Source organism: Puntigrus tetrazona, chromosome 13, assembly GCF_018831695.1.
Source record: "Puntigrus tetrazona isolate hp1 chromosome 13, ASM1883169v1, whole genome shotgun sequence".
Lineage (NCBI taxonomy): Eukaryota > Metazoa > Chordata > Actinopteri > Cypriniformes > Cyprinidae > Puntigrus > Puntigrus tetrazona.
Window position 1 is genome coordinate 12,514,768 of NC_056711.1, and position 20,601 is coordinate 12,535,368.

The 20,601-nt window shown below is 36.3% G+C and overlaps 1 protein-coding gene across 2 annotated transcripts in view; it reads left to right on the plus strand.

The window, feature by feature from the left end:
- jag2a (jagged canonical Notch ligand 2a) overlaps positions 1 to 20,304 on the plus strand; it is a 32,687-nt gene extending 12,383 nt beyond the window's left edge. Inside the window, exons 4-26 of one of the 2 annotated variants that reach the window (XM_043255045.1) lie at positions 2,672 to 2,926; positions 3,736 to 3,796; positions 4,794 to 4,924; positions 5,757 to 5,876; positions 6,061 to 6,174; positions 6,280 to 6,393; positions 8,376 to 8,489; positions 9,187 to 9,233; positions 9,699 to 9,872; positions 9,957 to 10,107; positions 10,942 to 11,106; positions 11,205 to 11,318; positions 11,754 to 11,867; positions 11,948 to 12,061; positions 12,151 to 12,267; positions 12,463 to 12,490; positions 12,745 to 12,830; positions 13,334 to 13,447; positions 14,151 to 14,266; positions 14,480 to 14,734; positions 14,857 to 14,988; positions 16,580 to 16,733; positions 17,215 to 20,304. In XM_043255045.1, coding sequence (XP_043110980.1) covers positions 2,672 to 2,926; positions 3,736 to 3,796; positions 4,794 to 4,924; positions 5,757 to 5,876; positions 6,061 to 6,174; positions 6,280 to 6,393; positions 8,376 to 8,489; positions 9,187 to 9,233; positions 9,699 to 9,872; positions 9,957 to 10,107; positions 10,942 to 11,106; positions 11,205 to 11,318; positions 11,754 to 11,867; positions 11,948 to 12,061; positions 12,151 to 12,267; positions 12,463 to 12,490; positions 12,745 to 12,830; positions 13,334 to 13,447; positions 14,151 to 14,266; positions 14,480 to 14,734; positions 14,857 to 14,988; positions 16,580 to 16,733; positions 17,215 to 17,681 — 3,257 coding nt within the window. In that variant the 3' untranslated portion in view covers positions 17,682 to 20,304. The remainder of the gene's footprint in view (positions 1 to 2,671; positions 2,927 to 3,735; positions 3,797 to 4,793; positions 4,925 to 5,756; positions 5,877 to 6,060; positions 6,175 to 6,279; positions 6,394 to 8,375; positions 8,490 to 9,186; positions 9,234 to 9,698; positions 9,873 to 9,956; positions 10,108 to 10,941; positions 11,107 to 11,204; positions 11,319 to 11,753; positions 11,868 to 11,947; positions 12,062 to 12,150; positions 12,268 to 12,462; positions 12,491 to 12,744; positions 12,831 to 13,333; positions 13,448 to 14,150; positions 14,267 to 14,479; positions 14,735 to 14,856; positions 14,989 to 16,579; positions 16,734 to 17,214) is intronic. The other variant, XM_043255046.1, reaches the window with a different exon arrangement.
- Positions 20,305 to 20,601: the final 297 nt, after the last annotated feature.

Genomic DNA, 20,601 nt, shown 5'->3' on the forward strand with positions numbered 1-20,601 from the left:
AAAATGTTTTTTTATCTAAATGTGAATATTTTTAAATAGTGTCATATGTCTTAGTATTAAGTGCACAACTTCAGGTCTTGCCTGCTAATGTTATTATCTTTTTAGATAGTTATAATAATGACTAAGTACTTTTTTTATAGAAATGATCATTATAGTGGTTGGTTTTTGTGTTTGTATTTGTGATCACATACGTATTTGCTCTCAGCAGAGATCAATTCATCATCATGGTGTCATACCTGCCTCAAAATTTAATTTATTTTTGCATTCTGCATTCCAGAATTAGTTCACAAATGAAGAAATTTAAGGAATTAAAAAACAAACCCCAAAAAATCTGGCTTTAGATGCAAGAAGCCGGTTTTGGCGTTCGCAAGGCATCAGGTAGCGGGGGCCTTTGGAGGAGAGGGTCCCACGGGGCTGTTTACCTTTCAGGAAGTCCGTCTCTCCAGCTCTGCGTTTGGACTCTAAACAGCTCTTTCTGGCCAGCAGGTCAACTGCATTGTTCACGTATCGTCAAGGGGCAGAGACAGGGGCGTTATTGTGTTTCACTTGTGCTGGCTGGTAGATCGCTAGATGGTAATAAAGTGGATAAGTGGAAAAAATGCAGAAGGGAAGTTAAGCAAGGTGCGGTACATTAACATGGAGGAAAACTTAGAAAACTGGGAGAGTAAGTGTTGTGTAGTCACAGGCGAAATTATTTGGCCTTGTCCGACTCTTTGGTCTATTGTTTGTGATCTGTTATCGCAGTGGCGATGGGGGCCGAATCGCACCCATTGTGATGGAGGCAGTGAAACAGAGCAAACTGGAGACAGACTGATGGAGAGATGTGAATGAGACAGAAAGAAAATAATAGGAAAGAAAAGAAACTAAGAAAAGATGCTTTGTTTTTAAGGCTAACAGCAGCCATCATCTGTGTTTCCTGAAATATTTCTTAATCTAAAGCTGTTGTTGAGTTAAAGAGATCCTCTTAGATCAAGGCTGAAGTTCTAGTGTTGATTGAGCTCATGGATAAACACGGCTGATTATGTTACGACGAGAGCTGTTCATTTGTTTACCTGTTTAGTAGTTAGTGTTCTTATCCGTGTGTGTGACTGTGTTCTTGATCTGGCTTATTATCAGGGTCTCTCTCTCTCTCTCTCTCTCTCTCTCTCTCTCTCTCTCTCTCTCTCTCTCTCTCTCTCTCTCACTCTCTCCCACACTACACACACACTAAAGCTTCTGTGATTCTACCCAGTAACAGTCTCTAAGTGTCTCCTTCAGCTTATAGAGAGGGAGTGATTGGTGTGTATTTTTGTAACTAATTGCTGTAGATGAATTAGGAGATGAGTACTAGATTTTTTTATATTTAGTGGGGGGAGAGCGAGAGGGGGAAGAGAGGACAGCAAAAAGAGGGGATGGCACATTTGATATGAAAGAGCGTGTCGAATTCCTTTTTTTAGTTGGAAAGTAGGAAAGTATGTCAAAGCTTTTGTTCCACTTCTGGAATCGTGTGTCCATTTAAGGAAGAGAGCAAGTGGACTGAGATGGGGCGAGTGGGGTGATTTCGACTGTGGGGAAGGATTCGGGAGAGAACAAGGACGATTTATGGAGCACCTTGGCTAGCGGTCAAACATAACGACCTGTCAGAAATACCACTGCCATATCTTTAAGACATCCTCAAATTGGTTATCTGACCTTGTTTTCTGGGTTTTTAAGTACATTTGCTGCATTCAAATGAGAGTATATATATATATATATATATATATATATATATATATATATATATATATATATATATATATATATATATATATATATATATTGCTGAATCTAATGCTGAATCTGATCAACTAATCTTTTGATCACTAAAAACAGTAAAACATATGAAATATATTTTAAATATAAAATATATAGTAAATAAAATGTATATTTTTCAGCTTTTTACTTATGCTCTAAATAATGTAAGGACATGGCAAAATATTAAATTCACAACTGTTTTACATAATTTATTGTACAGTTAAAATGTACAGTTCAGTGCTTAAATTAACTTGTAGCATTTAGGTGATTTAATTTTCATTTATTTAGACAAATTAGTGTAAATGGTACTGCCTTTATGCAAATGAGTCTCTGGCCTCAGGCACGTGATTGGGCTTTGGATGATCATGTCACAACCTCATTCAACCATATCACTATCATATCCCTCAACAATGATATTGCTAATTTAATCAGGTGTGAATTTCTTGTTTGGAATGGAAAGTGCTGCAATGTGAGAATCTCAAGCCAACACCCACCTTCATGAACAGCGCAGATTAGATTTGAATCATTGTTGATGTTGTGTTCTCTCGCACTTTAAGACGCTGTGTGTCTTTTTCCCACACACCCACACACACCCACAAACAGACTTTCCCTCTCCCCTACATTGTGACTGTAGCCGTTCGCAAGGTCACAGCATTTCTCCTTTGCTTCTGGAGAGGGAGTTTGGGTGTGTATGTGTGTGTGTGTGTGTGTGTGTTTTCTTGGGGAGGGGGTTCTTCCTGGTCTGTTCCTGATTGTATTATTTCCTCACTGGCTCCCAAACAGTCTGAGAGAAGTGTGTGTGTTCCACTGAAGCAGGAAGACAGGCCGTTCTTTGTAATACACACACACACACACACGCACAGGCATATAAATGAATGTTATTTTGTCTCTCTTATAGGTGATGATCTGTTGATCGAGAGGAGTGTTAATCGTGGAGAAATGAATCCCGGAGAGGAGCGACAGCTTATTCAGCAGAAGGGCCGAACAGCCAGCATCCAGTACAGTGTGCGTGTGCGCTGCGACCGCCATTACTACGGCAACAAGTGCAACAAACAGTGTCGCCCCCGAGATGATTACTTTGGCCATTACACATGCGATCAATTCGGCAATCATCAGTGCATGGAGGGCTGGACTGGGCAAGACTGCAAAAAAGGTGTGCATGTTTGCTAACATTTTCATGAGATCGTAGCAATTAGCAAATGACAATGATCCAACAATCTAATTAAGTTTTACATTTTAAAGTTAAATACTCATTTTACTTGGATATGCATTACACAGGGAAGAACAGATTTTAAGCTGTTTTATTTTATGTTTCAGATTCATTTTTGGCTGCAAAAACTGCAGATTCTTTATCTGTTAAAATGACTTCTTATGGTGTGGGCGATAATTTTATTTTTTTAATAAATGCTGTTACAATAAAGTTTATATATCAATTATTGATCTACATTTTGATACATTTTTAATAGCTGCAGCAAAAAAAAAAAATCCTGTAATACTAGCCTTGTAATATAAGTACAAATTTCCCAAGCAACATAATAAAAACTTTAAGCTGTTTATACATTCAGTTACACACAGTAAATATTATATTATGGGAAATATTTTATACATTTTTTTGTTATTATGGAAAGGTTCAAATATTTTTGATTTATTGGGAAGTTAATAGTTAACAGGGAACACTGATTTCTTGAGTCAGGACTACCCGTACCATAGACAGCTGTGTTTGTGTATACTGATGTCTAGTATGCACAATGAATTTGATGAAATCCCAAATCATGTTTGAAAACTGAAAAAGTAAATCAATTTCTAATTGATCTAATGAATCAAATTGTGAGGAGAATTCCCACCCCAACAAGTGTGAACACCTTATTATTGTTGTCATCAGTAATGTAATTTACATGTGTGTAAATCAAAGAAGAGCAAAGGAATATATTAAAGCTCATTCATAATTTCTTTGTCTTTCAGCTATCTGTAAGCAAGGCTGCAGTGAGCTTCACGGAAGCTGTGACACTCCGGGAGATTGTGTGTAAGTGTCAGTTGATCTCGCTCTCTCTCTCAGGTCGTGCATCCCGACGAGATGAATGAGTCTGTTCGTTAGAGTAAAATTGTTTCGCACACACATTTTCTGGCATGCACAGCAGCTTTAAATAGTCCTGCATGAGCTGAGCAGACAACTGAAGGATAATATGATAATATTAGCTCCGCCTCCCTCATGAATGTCTATAATCAGAATGGACTACATTATTATTAATGAAAACGCTACAGTATATACTACACTATCTAGAGTATATACTGCATATTATACATATAAAATGAAAGCATTAAACATTTTAAGAGTCTATGGTGCTGTTTACAATTAAAAAACATATGAGCTCATATGATCTTTTCATATGATCATGTGTATGTTTAATTTGGCCAGTAATCACCTTTAAAAAATTAATTGAACGTTTGTCTTAGTAAAAGTGTGCTCTTTTATATAGTAAACGTGGCCATCCGAGTATTACTGTAAATGGATACTGAAAGTTTGCATACAGTATGCTATACAGTATGGTAAAGAAATAGTAAAGAGGTATGGTATTGTCACCTACAGTTTTGTGTGTCTGAGTGATGTTTCTTTTCCTCTGTGTTAATTCAACCATCTTTTAAAGTATGCGAGATGGAAGTGACCTTTGACCACCAGTCTGTCTGGAATTCATTGCTGTTTTAAGATTAGAAAAGAGCCAGAGGTCATGACCTGTGTCTTCTACTGGAAATAAGTTTACACTCCTGTCTCTGTGATACTCAGACTTCCCTCTCTTAAAGTTACTGGTGTAATGTACACAATCAGAATTAATAATATTTCTGAGTGAATGAAAGACTGTTTAAATAAAAAGAAAGTAGAAAATCATGCTAAGCTGTCATGGTGTAATAGATTCAACTGCTGTTTGATAAATGTTTTTAATGGTATAGATTCAGTTTAGGGAGGCTTGTGCATAGATATCACACACACACACTCTTCCTCATGTTCTGTTTGGGTTCTGTAGGTGTAAGTACGGCTGGCAGGGCCCACTGTGCGATGAGTGTTTGCCGTACCCAGGCTGTGTGCACGGCACCTGTGGGAAACCATGGTCCTGCACCTGTGAGAAGAACTGGGGAGGGCTTCTCTGTGACAAAGGTAGGTTGATTTGCCTTCTTTTGTCACTTTTTTTAGGTTTGGTTTAATTAGGTTACTGGCATGTCTGACAGCTCTGAAAAGCTAAAAAGAAAACATAGCCAGTTCGTTATAGGATGTCTGATTCAAAATTTGTAGCCTGTTTCTATGTAGCTAGATAACTATTGGAATAAGACCATCCCTAAAGCCACATACTGGGCCCAATGCACCAATTTTTAAAGTGTGTTACAGAAATGTAATGAATACACTAAACAAATCAAACTGGGACATCCAATGTTCATTTTAACAGCAAATATACATGCAGTTATGCAGCATATTGTGTAAGTAAAATGATTAAAAATGTTATAAGACTAAGTTATAAGATTTAAAAGTGAATCTGTTAATCATTTTTTAAAATAAATTAATAATTTCAATTAAACAAGACAGTAAAGACATTTCTAAAGGACACTGAAGACTGCTAAAATTTATCTTTACCATGTCAGGAATGAATTACAATCTAAATATATTGAAATGAGTTATTTTAAATTGTAATAATCTTTCACAATATTACTGTTTTTACTTTATATTTGATCAAATGAACATAACATTAATAGCAATAGTTTATCTGAGCAAAAAGGAACCCTTTTATATGAGATTCCTGGTGTTATGACCTGAAATGTCTCACTTAGCTCAAAAATATTTTGTTAAGATAGTAAATGAATGCAGTTGAGGTCTGTTCCCACTCACTTTAGACATTCATTGACATCCACACAGGAGTGTTGCAGCTTTTTCTGCCATATTCTTTCCGGCTGGAAAAAATTGATTGTGTATTGTTTATGTATGCGTTTCTGTACAGATTTAAATTACTGTGGCACACACAAGCCCTGTGTAAATGGAGGCACGTGTCTAAATACAGAGCCAGATGAATATTTCTGCTCCTGTCCAGAGGGTTACTCCGGCAAAAACTGTCATATCGGTAAGAAAGCTTAGTAAAACTCTGACTCTGAAAGTTGTCGTATAATTCTTAAACTAATTTTAATATACAAATGTAAGAATGGCAAAAAATTATATATAGATAGTAAACTCTTATGCCAACCTGTGATTTCAATTTAACATGGTCTACCAAAACGTGAGTTTGCGTGTGTGTTTGTACCTTACAGCTGCGCATGCGTGCATGTCAAACCCATGTGCAAATGGCGGGACATGTCATGAGCTGGCTTCAGGGTTTGAGTGCCAATGTCCCCCAGGGTGGGACGGCCCAACTTGTGCTAAAGGTCAGAAGTCATTCACGTTTGATTATACTAGAATTGTACATATTATGCATACTTATTATATTATAAATTTTCTCTATGTTTTTCGTTTGTGTGGGCATATTTCAGACAAAGATGAGTGTTCGTCAAACCCGTGTGCTCATGGGGGAACCTGCTTTGATCTGGAGAATGGCTTTGAATGTTTATGCCTCCCACAGTGGACCGGCAAGACCTGTCAGATCGGTGAGACCTACAGTAGTGTGTGCATGAATTCTCAAATCTATTGGGGGCCAAAAAACAGTTCCAAATTTGACTGGATCGTACCATGTCTAAATGGGGGGACGAATGGAACCTCTCAAATATCAGTAGTTCTCTGAAAGTGCAATGCATAGTGCTTGTTTAATGTAATGAGGTGTGTAACTGAATGTCTTACACCACAAATGACTAACAGTTGATTTTATTACAGTGCGAGTGTGTGTTTTGATTTTTTTTTTTGTGGGTGCATGGTGTGTGATATGCCTGCAACTATGTATATATTTTGGCATTGCGTGCTTGTATGTTTATTTAACCTGAGTTTGCGGGTATGTACTGTATGTGTGTGATATGGAATTTCGTCCGAGGCTGTGGTCATGACAGATAGCTGAATATTATCTGTAACCTGACCTAGGTGATTTAAGTAAAGCTATATATATCAACAGGCCTGGCAACTGCCAAGACAGAGGTTAAATTTATCTTTTTACGCGACTATATTAGAGTGATCATGGGGTCGAGAAAGAAAGGGGTGTGGTGGAAGTATTTTACTCTACGACAGGAAATGCTTTATAACCTGTAAACAAGCGCAGTGTGGAATTGTAGCTGTGGTGTCTGGTTATGGGGGCAGGTTGGGTTTCCCAGCTTGCACTCTGTTCTCAGGTGTGGAGCAGACAGGGTTACCTGCCCAAGATTAAGAAGAGAGTTCGATTTCATCTGTGGTACAACATCAGTTCCATATAGCTGCCAGTGCAACAAAACTTTTATTCACATTGTATACACATTATGGTCACTCATACAAATGAAATATATGAAATATTTTCTTAAACATTGAACATATTGGCAGGATTTTTCCAAATGGGGGTTTGCAAGGGACATGCGCATGGTTCATGAAAAAGCTAAAAATGAATAATACTGAATGTATTATAATAATGAATGAGTTTGAGTTTTATTTTGTAAAATAAAAATAATGTAATTCAAAAATTACAATTCTAAGCAGAAAGCATCTTGCCAGAACAAAGTATTTTTCCTGATTTTTACTGCGGGGAACCAAGGGGGGGGCCCCCTCCACAACTTCTACGATTTCACTTTTTATGCAATATTTTTATTTATTCACATGCGATTTGATTAACTACTCATATGGTGGACTTTCATGATTTTGGCTAATGCACACTAATGGACACTGAGATGGGGTATACACCCTGCGCTACACCAATGAGACTGACAAGATCATGCACTAACATGCATCAACAGATGCTGAGCTCATTGACAAATATCTTGTAAGATCTTGTAAGATGCTCTCTCTTTGCACAGAGCACAGTACTCTTGATCACCAAATCGAAAGTGAAAGTGAACAGCGCTAGCTAGCTGATTTCAGTTCTGCGCATATTGATAGCGGCTTCCTGATGTGCGAAAATTATATACATTATTCTCAGGTTTATGGGCAGGAGTGGATACATGCGTTGTGGGAAGAAAGGGCAAATAATATATAAGAAGCTCAATTGAATATCACAAAAAGTTTGTGACTGATTAAGTAGTGTGGGGCCAGCACTCTGGTAAAAAAAAAAAAAAGTTAAATAAATAAAATTAAGGTCATTTTAATTAACCTCAACATATATGCTTATTTTGTCTTATATGAAATCATTTTAAATTATCTTAAGGCCCCTTGGAATTCCCTCTTTTTGGCCCTACAGCTTTAGGTTGTCTTAATGCTTTTATGAGAGAACATGAATATTTAGTTGTATCTCTTTTTATGAGCTCCTGGTATGTGTTTTGGAGGTGTGATGTCACTGATACAGGGGAAAATGTAAAGCTGTTTACAGAGGATGTGAATATGCCACCCCATGGTGCATCCTGGGACTCTTGAGTTTTTTTGTGGTTTGACATACAGTATCCGAGATCTTGTGCTTGGTGATGGGGCTTGAACTTCCATGCTCTCTTTAGCTTCCCTCATCCTCCTCTTCTCTCTCAAACAGATGTGAATGAGTGTACAAGGAGACCTTGTCTAAATGCTTACGCTTGTAAAAATCTAATTGGTGGATATCATTGCAACTGCTACCCGGGCTGGGCGGGACCGAACTGTAATATCAGTCAGTATACAAACTCTATGAAGTCTACAAAATCTATACCTTATACTTTTTTTCAATCTTTTTCAGCAAATCAGCAAACCTTTTCTCTTCTTCCTCTTCTTTAATGCTGATTAAAGCTGCTTTGTTTTTCACGAAGCAGAAACCATTTTAAAACAATAGCGCATCTAAAAATGAGGATTCAAAAACAGAAAATGTTCTCTTTCGCCATACTATAAAAAAGGATTCATTACCACCAGTTTTGTGAACTGGATCAATTAATTGTTAGAAAATATACAAATAAATTTGTTCACAAATAAGCATTATGTCCATTATATTTATGTTTTTCACACCAAGTTATCATATCGCTTCAAAAGACCAATGATGCAATGATGCATTTATTGCACATGATTGTCCTTTTTGAAGCTTAAAAGCTTCTTTTAAATTGCATGAAATAGAGTGACCATAACAGTCTTTACAATTAATGCATATAACAGAAATGTGGTCGTTTTAGAGAAAGCAGTATTTGAGAAAGATATATTTTCCATCTTTAGTTATTCTGTACTGCTTTGCCTCTTACAACAAGCTTACTTCTAATTGTGCATGTGTTCTGTTAATCTGCCTGCTCTTGCATGTCTAAAAGCTATTTTGATCTCTCGTTTTCAAATTGTACATATTTTGGATCAGAATGAAGTGCTGATTGTTTTGCTGATTGTTTCAGATGTCAACAGCTGTTATGGACAGTGTCAGAATGGAGGAACCTGTCAGGTAGGCATCTGTTTTATTTGGCATGTCTGTTTAGACATTCTGAGATGAATCATTACACTTCATCCTCTACAACCAATACTCAGAACAGTGCACATTTGTGGTTCATTACACTGATCTGATATACATAATACAATTAAAACCACGAACAGCCTAAGAATCATTAGATAATTAATATATTAGAGGCAGATATTCTTAAAGGGATATTTACCTGTGTGATTGATTTTCTTTTTTGGAAATGTTTATTTCAAGTGCCTCTGTGTGTGTGTATACAGTGTTCTTCAGACAAAAGTAATTTTTTTGTTCAGTTTTGAGTCAACTATCCCTTTAAGAAAATACCATGTAATGCAATTTATATTGGAGTAGGTTATCGTTTCTTGGTTATTTGCTTCCTAACTTTTACAAGCTTTCTTGGGCTTCTGCCCTGCACACCTGCGAAACGTCTCCACCTCTTTGTGTTTTTGTTAGGATGGTCGTCATGGTTATGTGTGCCAGTGCCAGCCGGGCTTCATGGGAAGACACTGCGAAGTGCAGCAAAGCAGGTGTGCCAGCTCCCCTTGCCAGAATGGTGGGCGCTGCCGTTCGCTAGCCACGGGTTATGAGTGTGAGTGTCTGTACGGATACACCGGAACCAACTGTGAGGTGAGGCCAATAATTATACAGTATAAGCACGCGAAAAACTTTCTCTTTCTCAATCACTCATTTTCTCTCTCCTTCTCTCTATAGGTGCAGGTGGATCTGTGCAGTCCAAACCCATGTCAGAATAAAGGCCAGTGTCATTCTATGCAGGGAGATTTTTACTGTGCCTGTGCAGATGAATATGAAGGAAAGACATGTAGTCAGCTACGAGACCACTGCAAAACCAGCACCTGCCAAGGTAGACAAATGACCTCACTGAAGGCCTCGTAAGATTTATGAGCTTTCTGTAGGTCAATTAGCAAAGGAACGTGCTGTTTAACATACGTAAGCTAACTGCTATTTCTTATTGATTTTATTTTCCACAAATTTTAAGGCAGAGGCTATTTGCTGTGTAAAAAAGTGTAAAAAGCAATCAATGATATTTAAGTGATAATAGCAATAAATAAAGTAAAAATAAGTGATATATGCTATTTACACTAAGTGTAAATAGCAATGAATTCTATTTACACAATGAAAAAATAGCAGTATTTTTGTTATATATATACTACTTATTACAAATAGTGGCAAATATCTGCACCTCAATTGTAGTACATTATAAAACAGTATAATGCATTTATAATAATAATTTACTGAGTGTAAATTACCATTTTTATTAGAATTAAATTAAATATATGATGCCATATTGGGATAATAAAGCCTTTACTACACCTACCATAATCATACTCAATAATTTATTTTGAAATTTGATAATTAAAATAATTTCCTTTTTCCAATGTGATAAGAGACGTGAAAAGGAAGAAGAACGAGTTTCAAACTGATAAAGAATACATTAAGTGCTTTATCACCTACACCACTGAAGTCATTAATTGATAGCCATCTTTTATAATGTTGTCTAGTCCAACCACACATTGATGGGAGGAGTTAGTGGAAAATAGCCTCTACCAACAAGGCAGGCTATTTGCGCTTAGTGTAAATAGACACTCCGTTTTATTAATCATTTCTCTTTTATATCTCCTGACATTAATGTCTGGTTAATCTTGTTTTGAATGATGTTCTTTTTTTCTCTCAATAGTGATTGACAGTTGCACTATTGCCGTGACAACCAATGGCACAGCAAAAGAGGTTCGGCACATCTTATCAAATGTGTGTGGTCCTCACGGGCGCTGCATCAGTCAGTCAGGAGGAAACTTCACTTGTGCCTGCCAACCAGGATTCACTGGGGCATACTGTCATGAGAGTGAGTAATATTACATCTAAACACACAACATTAGTAAAGCTTCATAGCACTAGTACACACACCAGTTAATGGGGGTTTCTTTTGTGCTTTCTCCTCAGATATAAATGACTGTGCGTCATATCCTTGTCAGAGCGGAGGAACATGCATTGATGACATCGACTCTTTTCGCTGTGTCTGTCCTAATGGCTTTGATGGGCAACTCTGTGAACTGGGTAAAAATATCAGCTCTGTATTCTTGACTGTTTTCTCTTTTAGTAACAGAGCTCTTAACACATTTAGTCTATAGAGATTCGTATTGACAAACATTTAAGCTGCAGAATAATTATAGTTTCTTCAGCACCAAATATTAGATTTTTTGTTCTGTCTTTTTGTTTAATCCATCATAGGAATAAAGTATATTTTATAATCTTTTTTTCATATTTTTAATATTTATTTAACAATATTACTGTTTCGATCAGTTAAATCCAGTCTTGCTGAAAGTAGGGGATTTTTACCAACCTTAAGCTTTTTTCTACAATCCAGGTTGTTAAACAGGGTTTAAAATATATTCACAATTGGAATTGAAGTATTCCAGCCTAATGCACACGAGGAAACTGCTATTGATTATGTATAATCTTGTATAATTGTGATTAAAATCTTCTCTTTAGAGGTGAATGAGTGTAGTGGTGAGCCTTGCCTAAATGGAGGCATGTGCATTGATCTGCTGAATGATTTCTACTGTCACTGCACTGACAACTGGAAAGGAAAGACGTGTAACTCACGTAAGTGAATGTATGTTTTATTTTTCATTTTAGGCATTTAAATTAATGCACCTGTACCTAAAGTAGAGTCATTGTTACAGGAGACAGTCAGTGTGATTCCAGTACATGCGCTAATGGAGGAACATGCTATGATTATGGAGACTCCTTCCGATGTGCATGTCCCTCTGGATGGGGTGGCAGTACCTGTAACACAGGTAAGATAGAAACCAGAAAACCTCCATGCTGACCTCATTTAATCTTTATTTTTCTGACTACCTCTGTCTCTGTCTCTTTCTCTCTCCAGCGATGAACAGCTCGTGTGAATCTAATCCGTGTCTGAACGGTGGGACTTGTATTGGAGGGGGCAGCGTGTTCACCTGCATCTGTAAGGATGGATGGGAGGGGCCTACCTGTGCTCAAGGTAAGGCCATTCCCACTTACCAATTTCCCCCAACTCTTTTATTTTTCCCAAAATACCCACTAAGTAAATCTTGTGCATGTGTAAATGTGATTTATTCCCATGTGTATGGCAGGCTGTGATTTGCCCTGACAGGCCTATTTCTGATATATCATCTGGTAGTTCTGCCTTCATGAGATGTTTTCATTCTGTTTTCAGATGTTGATGACTGCAACCCTCATCCATGGTAAGTGATGCAACAGATAACGTAAGTGAAGAAAAGTACAGAAAAGAGAACGAGAAAATCACTCCCTTAAACATATCACTTGCAAAAATTCAGTTGAACTTTTGATACTGAATATTGAATATAAATGTTTTTTTTTAACTCATACATCTAACATGGGCAGGAAAGATACTATTTAATGTACCTGTTGAATATTTATCTTGCTAAGCTGGTAAGATATACTCAGATGTTGTCTCTCTGTCCCTCTCTTTCTGTAGTTATAATGGGGGACAGTGTGTGGACGGGGTCAACTGGTTTCGCTGTGAGTGCGCTCCTGGATTTGCAGGACCCGACTGTCGAATTAGTGAGTAAATAAATATGCAAATATCTCTAAATATAAATGAATATTCAAGACATGCCGTTCTTCATAAAGTTTATTATTAAAACATTTTAAAAATAAAATATGCAACATAAATACTATAATTTATATTAATATAAAATATTACTATTAAATAATTTTTGGAAACCTGTTTGAACATAGGCATTGTTTTTGCAGTTCCATTTAGCGTGACAAGTGCCACAAAAATGATCATCCACACATGTGTTTCATTTTAAAAAACTGAGCTCATAATTTATAATCAAATATCAGTCTTCTTGTGGACTGACAAATGACTAACTGGTGACATATGTCGCTTTCTTCCAATCAGCTGCAAGCTTGCATTCATATCCAGTCAAAATCAAATTAATTTAGGTCTTCATTCTATATTTTTTTCTTTTTCAATGAACCATTTCACTCAGGAAGAAAGATCTGATGCTACTTTCGATACATTCAGACTAACACTTCTTCTATCATTCACTCAATCTCAGATATAGATGAGTGTCAGTCCTCTCCCTGTTCGTATGGAGCCACATGTGTGGATGAGATTAATGGATATCGCTGTCTTTGCCCCATGGGACGAGCAGGACCACGCTGCCAGGAGTGTGAGTTCCCACTGACAGACCACCCTACTTGTTTGCATTATGAGAAATGAAGTGTTGAAAATCTTTGCTGTCTACTCATGTTGTGTGAGCCCACGTTAACTTCGGCCAAACAAAACTGGACCAGAGTAAATTGCCTGTTTCAACATGGCTTTAAAGAGGGGTCTGTGGTGGTACTGCACAGGCTCTGCCAACGTTTGTATTAAAAAAAATAAATTAAGCTAAATGCATTCAGCTAAATTGTCCCTTACAAATTAAAATGCATTAAGTAAAATGTTAGTATTTTTTTATCATTTATTGAAATGATAGGATGGCATATTATTTTTTAATGCATATTATAATAGGACAGGCTTAAAATGCAACACTTAGTTACATATTATATAAAATTCTTTTCTCTTTTAATATATTTCAAAATGTAATTTACTTCTATAATGTCAAAGCTGAAACCAGTCACATAAAGAAATCGTTCTTTTCTGTGCTTTTTGTCCATTTGTGGAAATCCTAATAATTTTTTTCAGGATTTTTTGATGAATAGAAAGTTCAAAACAACTGCATTTATTTTTGAACATTATAAATGTCTTTACTGTCACTTTTGATTATGTTAATGTATCCCTGGTGCATATAAGTACTAATTAAAAAAGTCCAAACTTTCAAACTACTATAATATTTGCGATCTGATCTCTCTTTTCTCTCTCTTCATCTGTAGTTATTGGTGTTGGAAAGGCATGCGATCGCTCTGGGGTGCAGGCTAATCATGGTGATCGCTGGGAGGATGGCTGCAACAGCTGTCAGTGCATGAACGGAAACATCAGATGCACTAAAGTGAGTCAGACAAGCTCACTGTGCTACTGCAGCAATAAAATTGCATTCACATGCGGTGAAAAATGTTAATGTCAGATGGAGTTAGAAAGGGAAAAATGCATTAAGGACATGATCATATGTTAACATTTATTCCTTTATTTTTATTATTATTATTTATTTTTATCTTCAAGTAGATGCAAACATTTAATTAAGATTTTTTTGTTGTGACCACAGGTGCATTGTGGTCATCAGCCCTGCTGGTTGCAGTCAGACTCTGGTGAGCCACAGCGCCCCCTGTGCCCACTAGGACAGGAGTGTGTAGAACATCATTTCCTGTCTTGTCTTCGTCCTCCATGCAATCATCTGGGTATATGCTCCACTCGTGAACGTCTACAGACAATCGGCACTCGGTGCCTACCCAACAACGGCCACTTAGACGACAACTGTGCTCGTGTTACGCTTGTATTTGACTCTGATAGCATCCCGCAGGTAAGAGTTTTTCTTTTAGTGAATGCTGAAAGTACTGAACATCAGATAGATAAAATATACACAGTTTTTTTGTCAGACACACTTGATTTTTACTTTTAAAATCGCTTGGGTTTGTTTAACAGGGCACTACTGCTGAAGGAGTCTGCGCTGAGTTAACGTATCTGCCAATCACACGAACCCTGGCCAAAGACCACACCCTTTCCATCCTTTGCGACCAATCACCTTCCAGCCAAAATGCAGTGGAGGTTGCTATGGTGAGCTCACTTTCTTTAATCATCAGTTGGTAATCCTGTAAAATTACCTCATCTGCTTTAAACAATCTGCGTCTTTTTGGTACTCATGTTGAGTCTCTGATCTTGATGTGTCATATAAAAACACAGTTAAAAAAGACTGAACATAAAAGAAGGTTAATTATAAAGATTTAACTGTTTCTTGTTACTGTACCTCAAGTTGTCAGTTCATTATTTATTAGAAGCTGTTTTCAAATGCCAACAAATACAAACTTTTTACTTGGAAAGTGGTGCTTGAAGAAAAAGTTTCCTGCTGCTAAACACAACTGTGGCGACATTTATGTGTGCTTATCTCGTAAAAGCAATTACTCTAACATAACTCTAAGGCAGCGTAAAACAGTGTGCATCAAAATACTGCTTTTTTATTCAACAACACGCTCTTCCTGAAACCATCACATCTGTTTTCTTTCACGTCGGAGTGTTTATTTCCTTCTTTCCATCTCGTCTGTCCTTTGAAACATTTCCCGGCCTTTCTTCCAGTTTGCACTTCTTCAAAAAAGGGCCCTTTAAATCAGAGTCAAACCGCTTCCAAAGAGAGCTTGTAAAATTTGATTCTTTTTCTGATCTTTTTGTGAGTTCTTTTGTGACTTATTTTCTTTCAGTTCTCTCATCTAAATGTTTCTTTCACATCAAAAATACAGCTTTTCATCCATTAACTTACCTCACCTGTCTTGCTCTGTACCCTTGTCTTTCTCACTCTGAGACCATTGCTGTAGTAATGCAGACTCTCGGGGAAAGGTCTGGCCCTTTACTTTAAGCCCTTAATGGCCAGAATCTTACTTCTACTCTTTCTGTGATGTTGTAATGCTGTTAAGATTTATGTTGTAACGCTGAAAGTTTTCCGGAAAAAGAGCGGTAACCTTTTATGGTGTGAGCCCTCATAAGGCTGTGCTTTGTGCTGATGTTATAAGCTCAGTATTGGGACATCCCCCGCAGACTCCGGCATGGTTGTACCCTGACTATTACCACAGACAAATTACATGTGGCTGGTCATGAAATTTAAGGGAAAGGTGAATAACTTGCCCAGTCAGGTCTAACTTCTTTCATTTTTGATCTAGCTATTATTTTTTCCTTCCTCACTCTAAATTCCTTCCCCCCCTATTTTATAATGTCTCTCTACATCTGTCATTCTATTACGGCTCCATCATTCCTCCTTCTCTTCTCTCTGACTGTTTTTAGTTTCAGTTTTAGTGTGTTTGCTTATGAAATCAAAGTGAATAAAGAAGTAATATTATTATGTCACAAAATTTTATTTTTAGATTCAAATTAGATTTTGCCTTATTAATCACCATAATAGAACAGGGGACTTTCTCATTGCTTGCTACATAATCAACTGTTTGTTTATTCTGTTTTATTTTGTGGTTTAAACTTTTCCTAGATGTCATCATTTTTATTCTTGTGTCTGCCTGTTTTAGTAATGAGGTTGTTTGTCTCTACCGGTATAATTACAGTATGCGAATACTAGTAAAACATCAGGACTATATCTAAGAGAAAGGACTTAAATTTGCAAATTTTCATTTGCTGTTTTTTATTCTAACTGTTTTGATTTCCGCAGTCATATGAGCAAAACACCTTTGCTGAGGGACGAGCTCAGATACAGGATGTTGTCCGCTCCATCATTGATATTCTGTCCAAACCTCACAACAGCACTTTACTGTTGGCTGTGAGAGAGGTCAGAGTTGACACTCAGGAACCGCGTCCCCAAGTTGGTGAGTCAGATTAATCAAATAACACATTAATCAAATAACACATTTCATTTTTTTGAATAATCATTATTTAATTAATTTTTCAAAATATAGTTAATTTATAAAATAATTTTAATGCATATTAACAGTAATAATAATTAAGAGTTTTGGGTTGATAAGATGTTTTCTAATTTAATTAAGTATTTTAAAATGTAATTTATTCCTGTGAAAGCTGTAAAATCTTCAGCATCATTACTCCAGGAATTAGCGTCACATGATCATTCAGAAATCATTGCAATATGCAGATTTAATTCTCAAGAAATGTTTTTATCGCATTGAAAACAGTTGCTTTGCCTTTTCAGCAATATTGATCAAGATTTTCTGATGAATGGAAAGAGTTTATTTAAAATTTAAATATTTTGTAACATTATTTATGTATTAATTTCTATTTAAAAAATCGTTCTAATATTTTAAAAGGTATGTCTTTTTTTGTCTCTTTCTACAGGTTACCTCATTCCGTTGCTGTGTGTGCTGTTTGTGGTATTATGGATCTCATGTGTCATCGTCTGTGTGTGGTGGTTCAGGAGACGCAGGAAAGCGAGACAAAGAGAGGACACGCAGATGGAGGAGAGCATCAACAACCAGCGTGGGACACTACTGAGCACCCGCACGCCTCACAAAGACAACACTGACCCGCTGCAGGAGAACAAGAACCTGCTTTACCCTCTGGATCGGGTCGGAGACGGAGCTGAGCGAGAGGAAGAGGAGGAAGAAGGAGATGAAGAGAGCGACAGAGGACTGGTTCTGCATAAGTGCTCATCTCTTTCGTACACTAAAGGGGACGCAGTGTACACTATTCACACTACATCCCAAAATCAGCCAAACAGGACACACTACAGCAGAAAAGATAACCGCTGCAAGAACAATGTGAATGAGAGTTTAAGCGAGCACACGAAAGATCATTATGTATGAAAGAACCAAAAAAACTGGACAAAAATATAAGTATTTTTTGCTGTCTGATCTGAAAGCTTCTGGGCTTGTGCGATTGGTGTTTTTCATCCTTTTTCATCATTGGGTAGTCAAACAAAACAGGGATTCGTGTCACAAAAATGCAGCAAATGAGACATTCAAAGAATGGTTTTCAAAATCTTTTTCTTTTGTTTACACTTGCACTCACTTTCCTTAAAAAGAAGGTCATTTTTTACACAAAGCTGAACTTTGAGATTATGTCTGTGAACTGTGGCGCGACCTTTGACCCTTGGGGCTGTGGAGGAATAAGAGATAGGCAGCTTTAAAGTGTTTTTGATTATGTCCAGACCTGCCCAAAGTCAAGTGTTAGAAGCCGTTAAATCTTCCAGAGGTATATATACACACAAGTGCCTCGGTGAACCTTTACGATAGCGCTTACCTTTTATATACATTTTTCATAATACACATATGTTGATTCATGTTTTTGTTAGCAAATGCTATTGACACACTTAAATGGGTAGTTCACCCAAAGAAAATTTCTGTCAACATTTACTCACCCTCATGTCATTCCAAACATGCATGACTTTCTTCTTCTGTGTAAAAAAAAGTTACATAACAGTGTAGGAAAACATTTAAGAACTGGAGTGTTATTATTCACGAATAGCTCTATTTTTTTTTTGGGTTGTTCGGAGTTGAACTAAATCAACTGATTTGTTGAAATGCTTCATCTCAGAAGAATCTTTAGTTCATTCATCAAAAATATTTTTTTAATCAAAAAGGAGATTAAGAGTGGAGACCAAGATATTTTGTGAATACTGTCTAAAGTTTGTTTTTGATACAAATCTGTTGTGTGAGAATACTTTATAAAGTGCTCATCATTCATTTTTGTTACACAGAAAAGAGAATAAAAATAAAATAAAAATAAAAAATAAAATTTTGGACAGCATGAGGGTGAGTAAATGATGACAAGCATACTTTTTCAGTACACTAAGATAATGTTAAGTATAAAAGGTTTACTGTTTTACATTGAAATTCACTTTCTTTGGGAATTGGTACTCATAGTCCAGACAGTAGTATTCTGTTTCGTTTTGTTTTTGTTTTTTTCAAGTGACAGCCATATAAAAAGAACAGTCATGATGTAAAGAATCAAGGGCCACTTCAGTCATTGCACTATTGTGTTGTCGCAAAACACTTGGGTTTTTGGTCACACAGTAGGGAGCAATGATTTTAATTCTTTAATCACTATGAGATAGTTCATTATATTGAAAAAAATATTCATGTACATATGTAAATAGTGAAAAAGACATAGCTGTGTATATTTGAGTTTAGTAAGTTATGTGACACCTTTTTATCATTGTCATTCTTAGAATTATTACTTTTTCTTATTCTATCCTTTAGTTGCTCTCCTTTTCAACAGTGTCATTCCTTTTATTTATGTTGTCAGAAAATGTTTTATATATATATATATATATATATATATATATATATATATATATATATATATATATATATATATATATATGTAAAAGGGCCACAGGTTGGTAGTCTATCTGTGGAAACTCTATAAAAATACTAGATGATCAATAGATGATCTATCTTCATGTTAGAATAGATTATTTGTGCTGTTTTTATGATTTTCCTAATGAATGTCGACTAAGGATTGGACACATTGACCATGCTGAAAGAATGTTTTGCCACTGATCAAATGCTGACTTCTTCTGAAGGTCTACAGTACTTCATTGGAAAAGACTTCAAAGAAATATGCTGCATGTTCGAGTGGCACTTTGTTTCCTTGGAAAAGTCCAACACCTGCATTTTCAAACCACTGTCAGTCATGATATAATCATATGTTTATATTAGTGTCCCAGACTGTGTGGTTTTTAAGTTGGATGTTGGAAGACTTTGGAAGATTTTTTTTTATTATAATTCTTAATGTTTTCAGAACATCGTTGCTTTGTATTATTATGTTACAATTCAAAATGAACCACAAACGGACCATAGTATTGACCCATGTCAAAGACAGAAAACACTTGAGTTCAAAGTATATCTCCTGTCTTAGTATTGTGTTAAATATCAGATTTTATATTTATAAAATGGTACTATATTGCTATACTACCATTTTTCAAAAGAACACTATGAGTAAAGATTTATGTTATCAGAAATCCTCCCTTGTCTGGGGCGGCTAGGGTATTTTTCTCCCTTTATTCATGATCTGTTCTGACGTATTTGATTGGGGTCAAATCAAATGCAATTTAGAATTTTTGGAAGGTCAGAAAAATTGTATCAGTGCATGTTGCTTTAGCTGAATGAAGGGAACAATTTATGTTTTTTGTTTCATTTGTTGTCTTTAGTGCACAGAAAAACAATACAGTTGAATATAGAATTGATTGGATGATGCGAAATGTGACTAATTCAGATGAGTTTAGATTCTGAATCATGTCACTCCTCAATTTTTCATTATTGTAATATTAGGGAATTAAAACACTCCCCTGTCATGGGAAAACAAGTCCATCACATTTCTGGCTGTGATTAGTTCTACGTGCACTGATGCTCATACTGAATCTGGCATTTCATTTGTTAAATCTGTTTGATTTTCCCAAGTATTTATTAAAGATTTTTGTACCTATTAGGTTTACGCTTTTATTTCATATGCAGCATTTGTGGTGTCTTCATTTAGCTTTTCCATTCCAAAACACAAGCCTCATCTGTCAACAGTTGACCTCATGCATGACAGGGAAATCCACAGAGCTGGAGAAGAATCTTCTGAGAGTTGACGTGGTTGATAACAAAGGTTTTGTTTTGACTCAGTCAGAGTAACGATGTGTATCATCTCTCCTAAAGATTAACCTGCTCTAACTCATCCTGGGTCTCAGGTCTTTAATTTCCCAAGGAAAAAAAAAAGACACACCCACATAAAAAATTC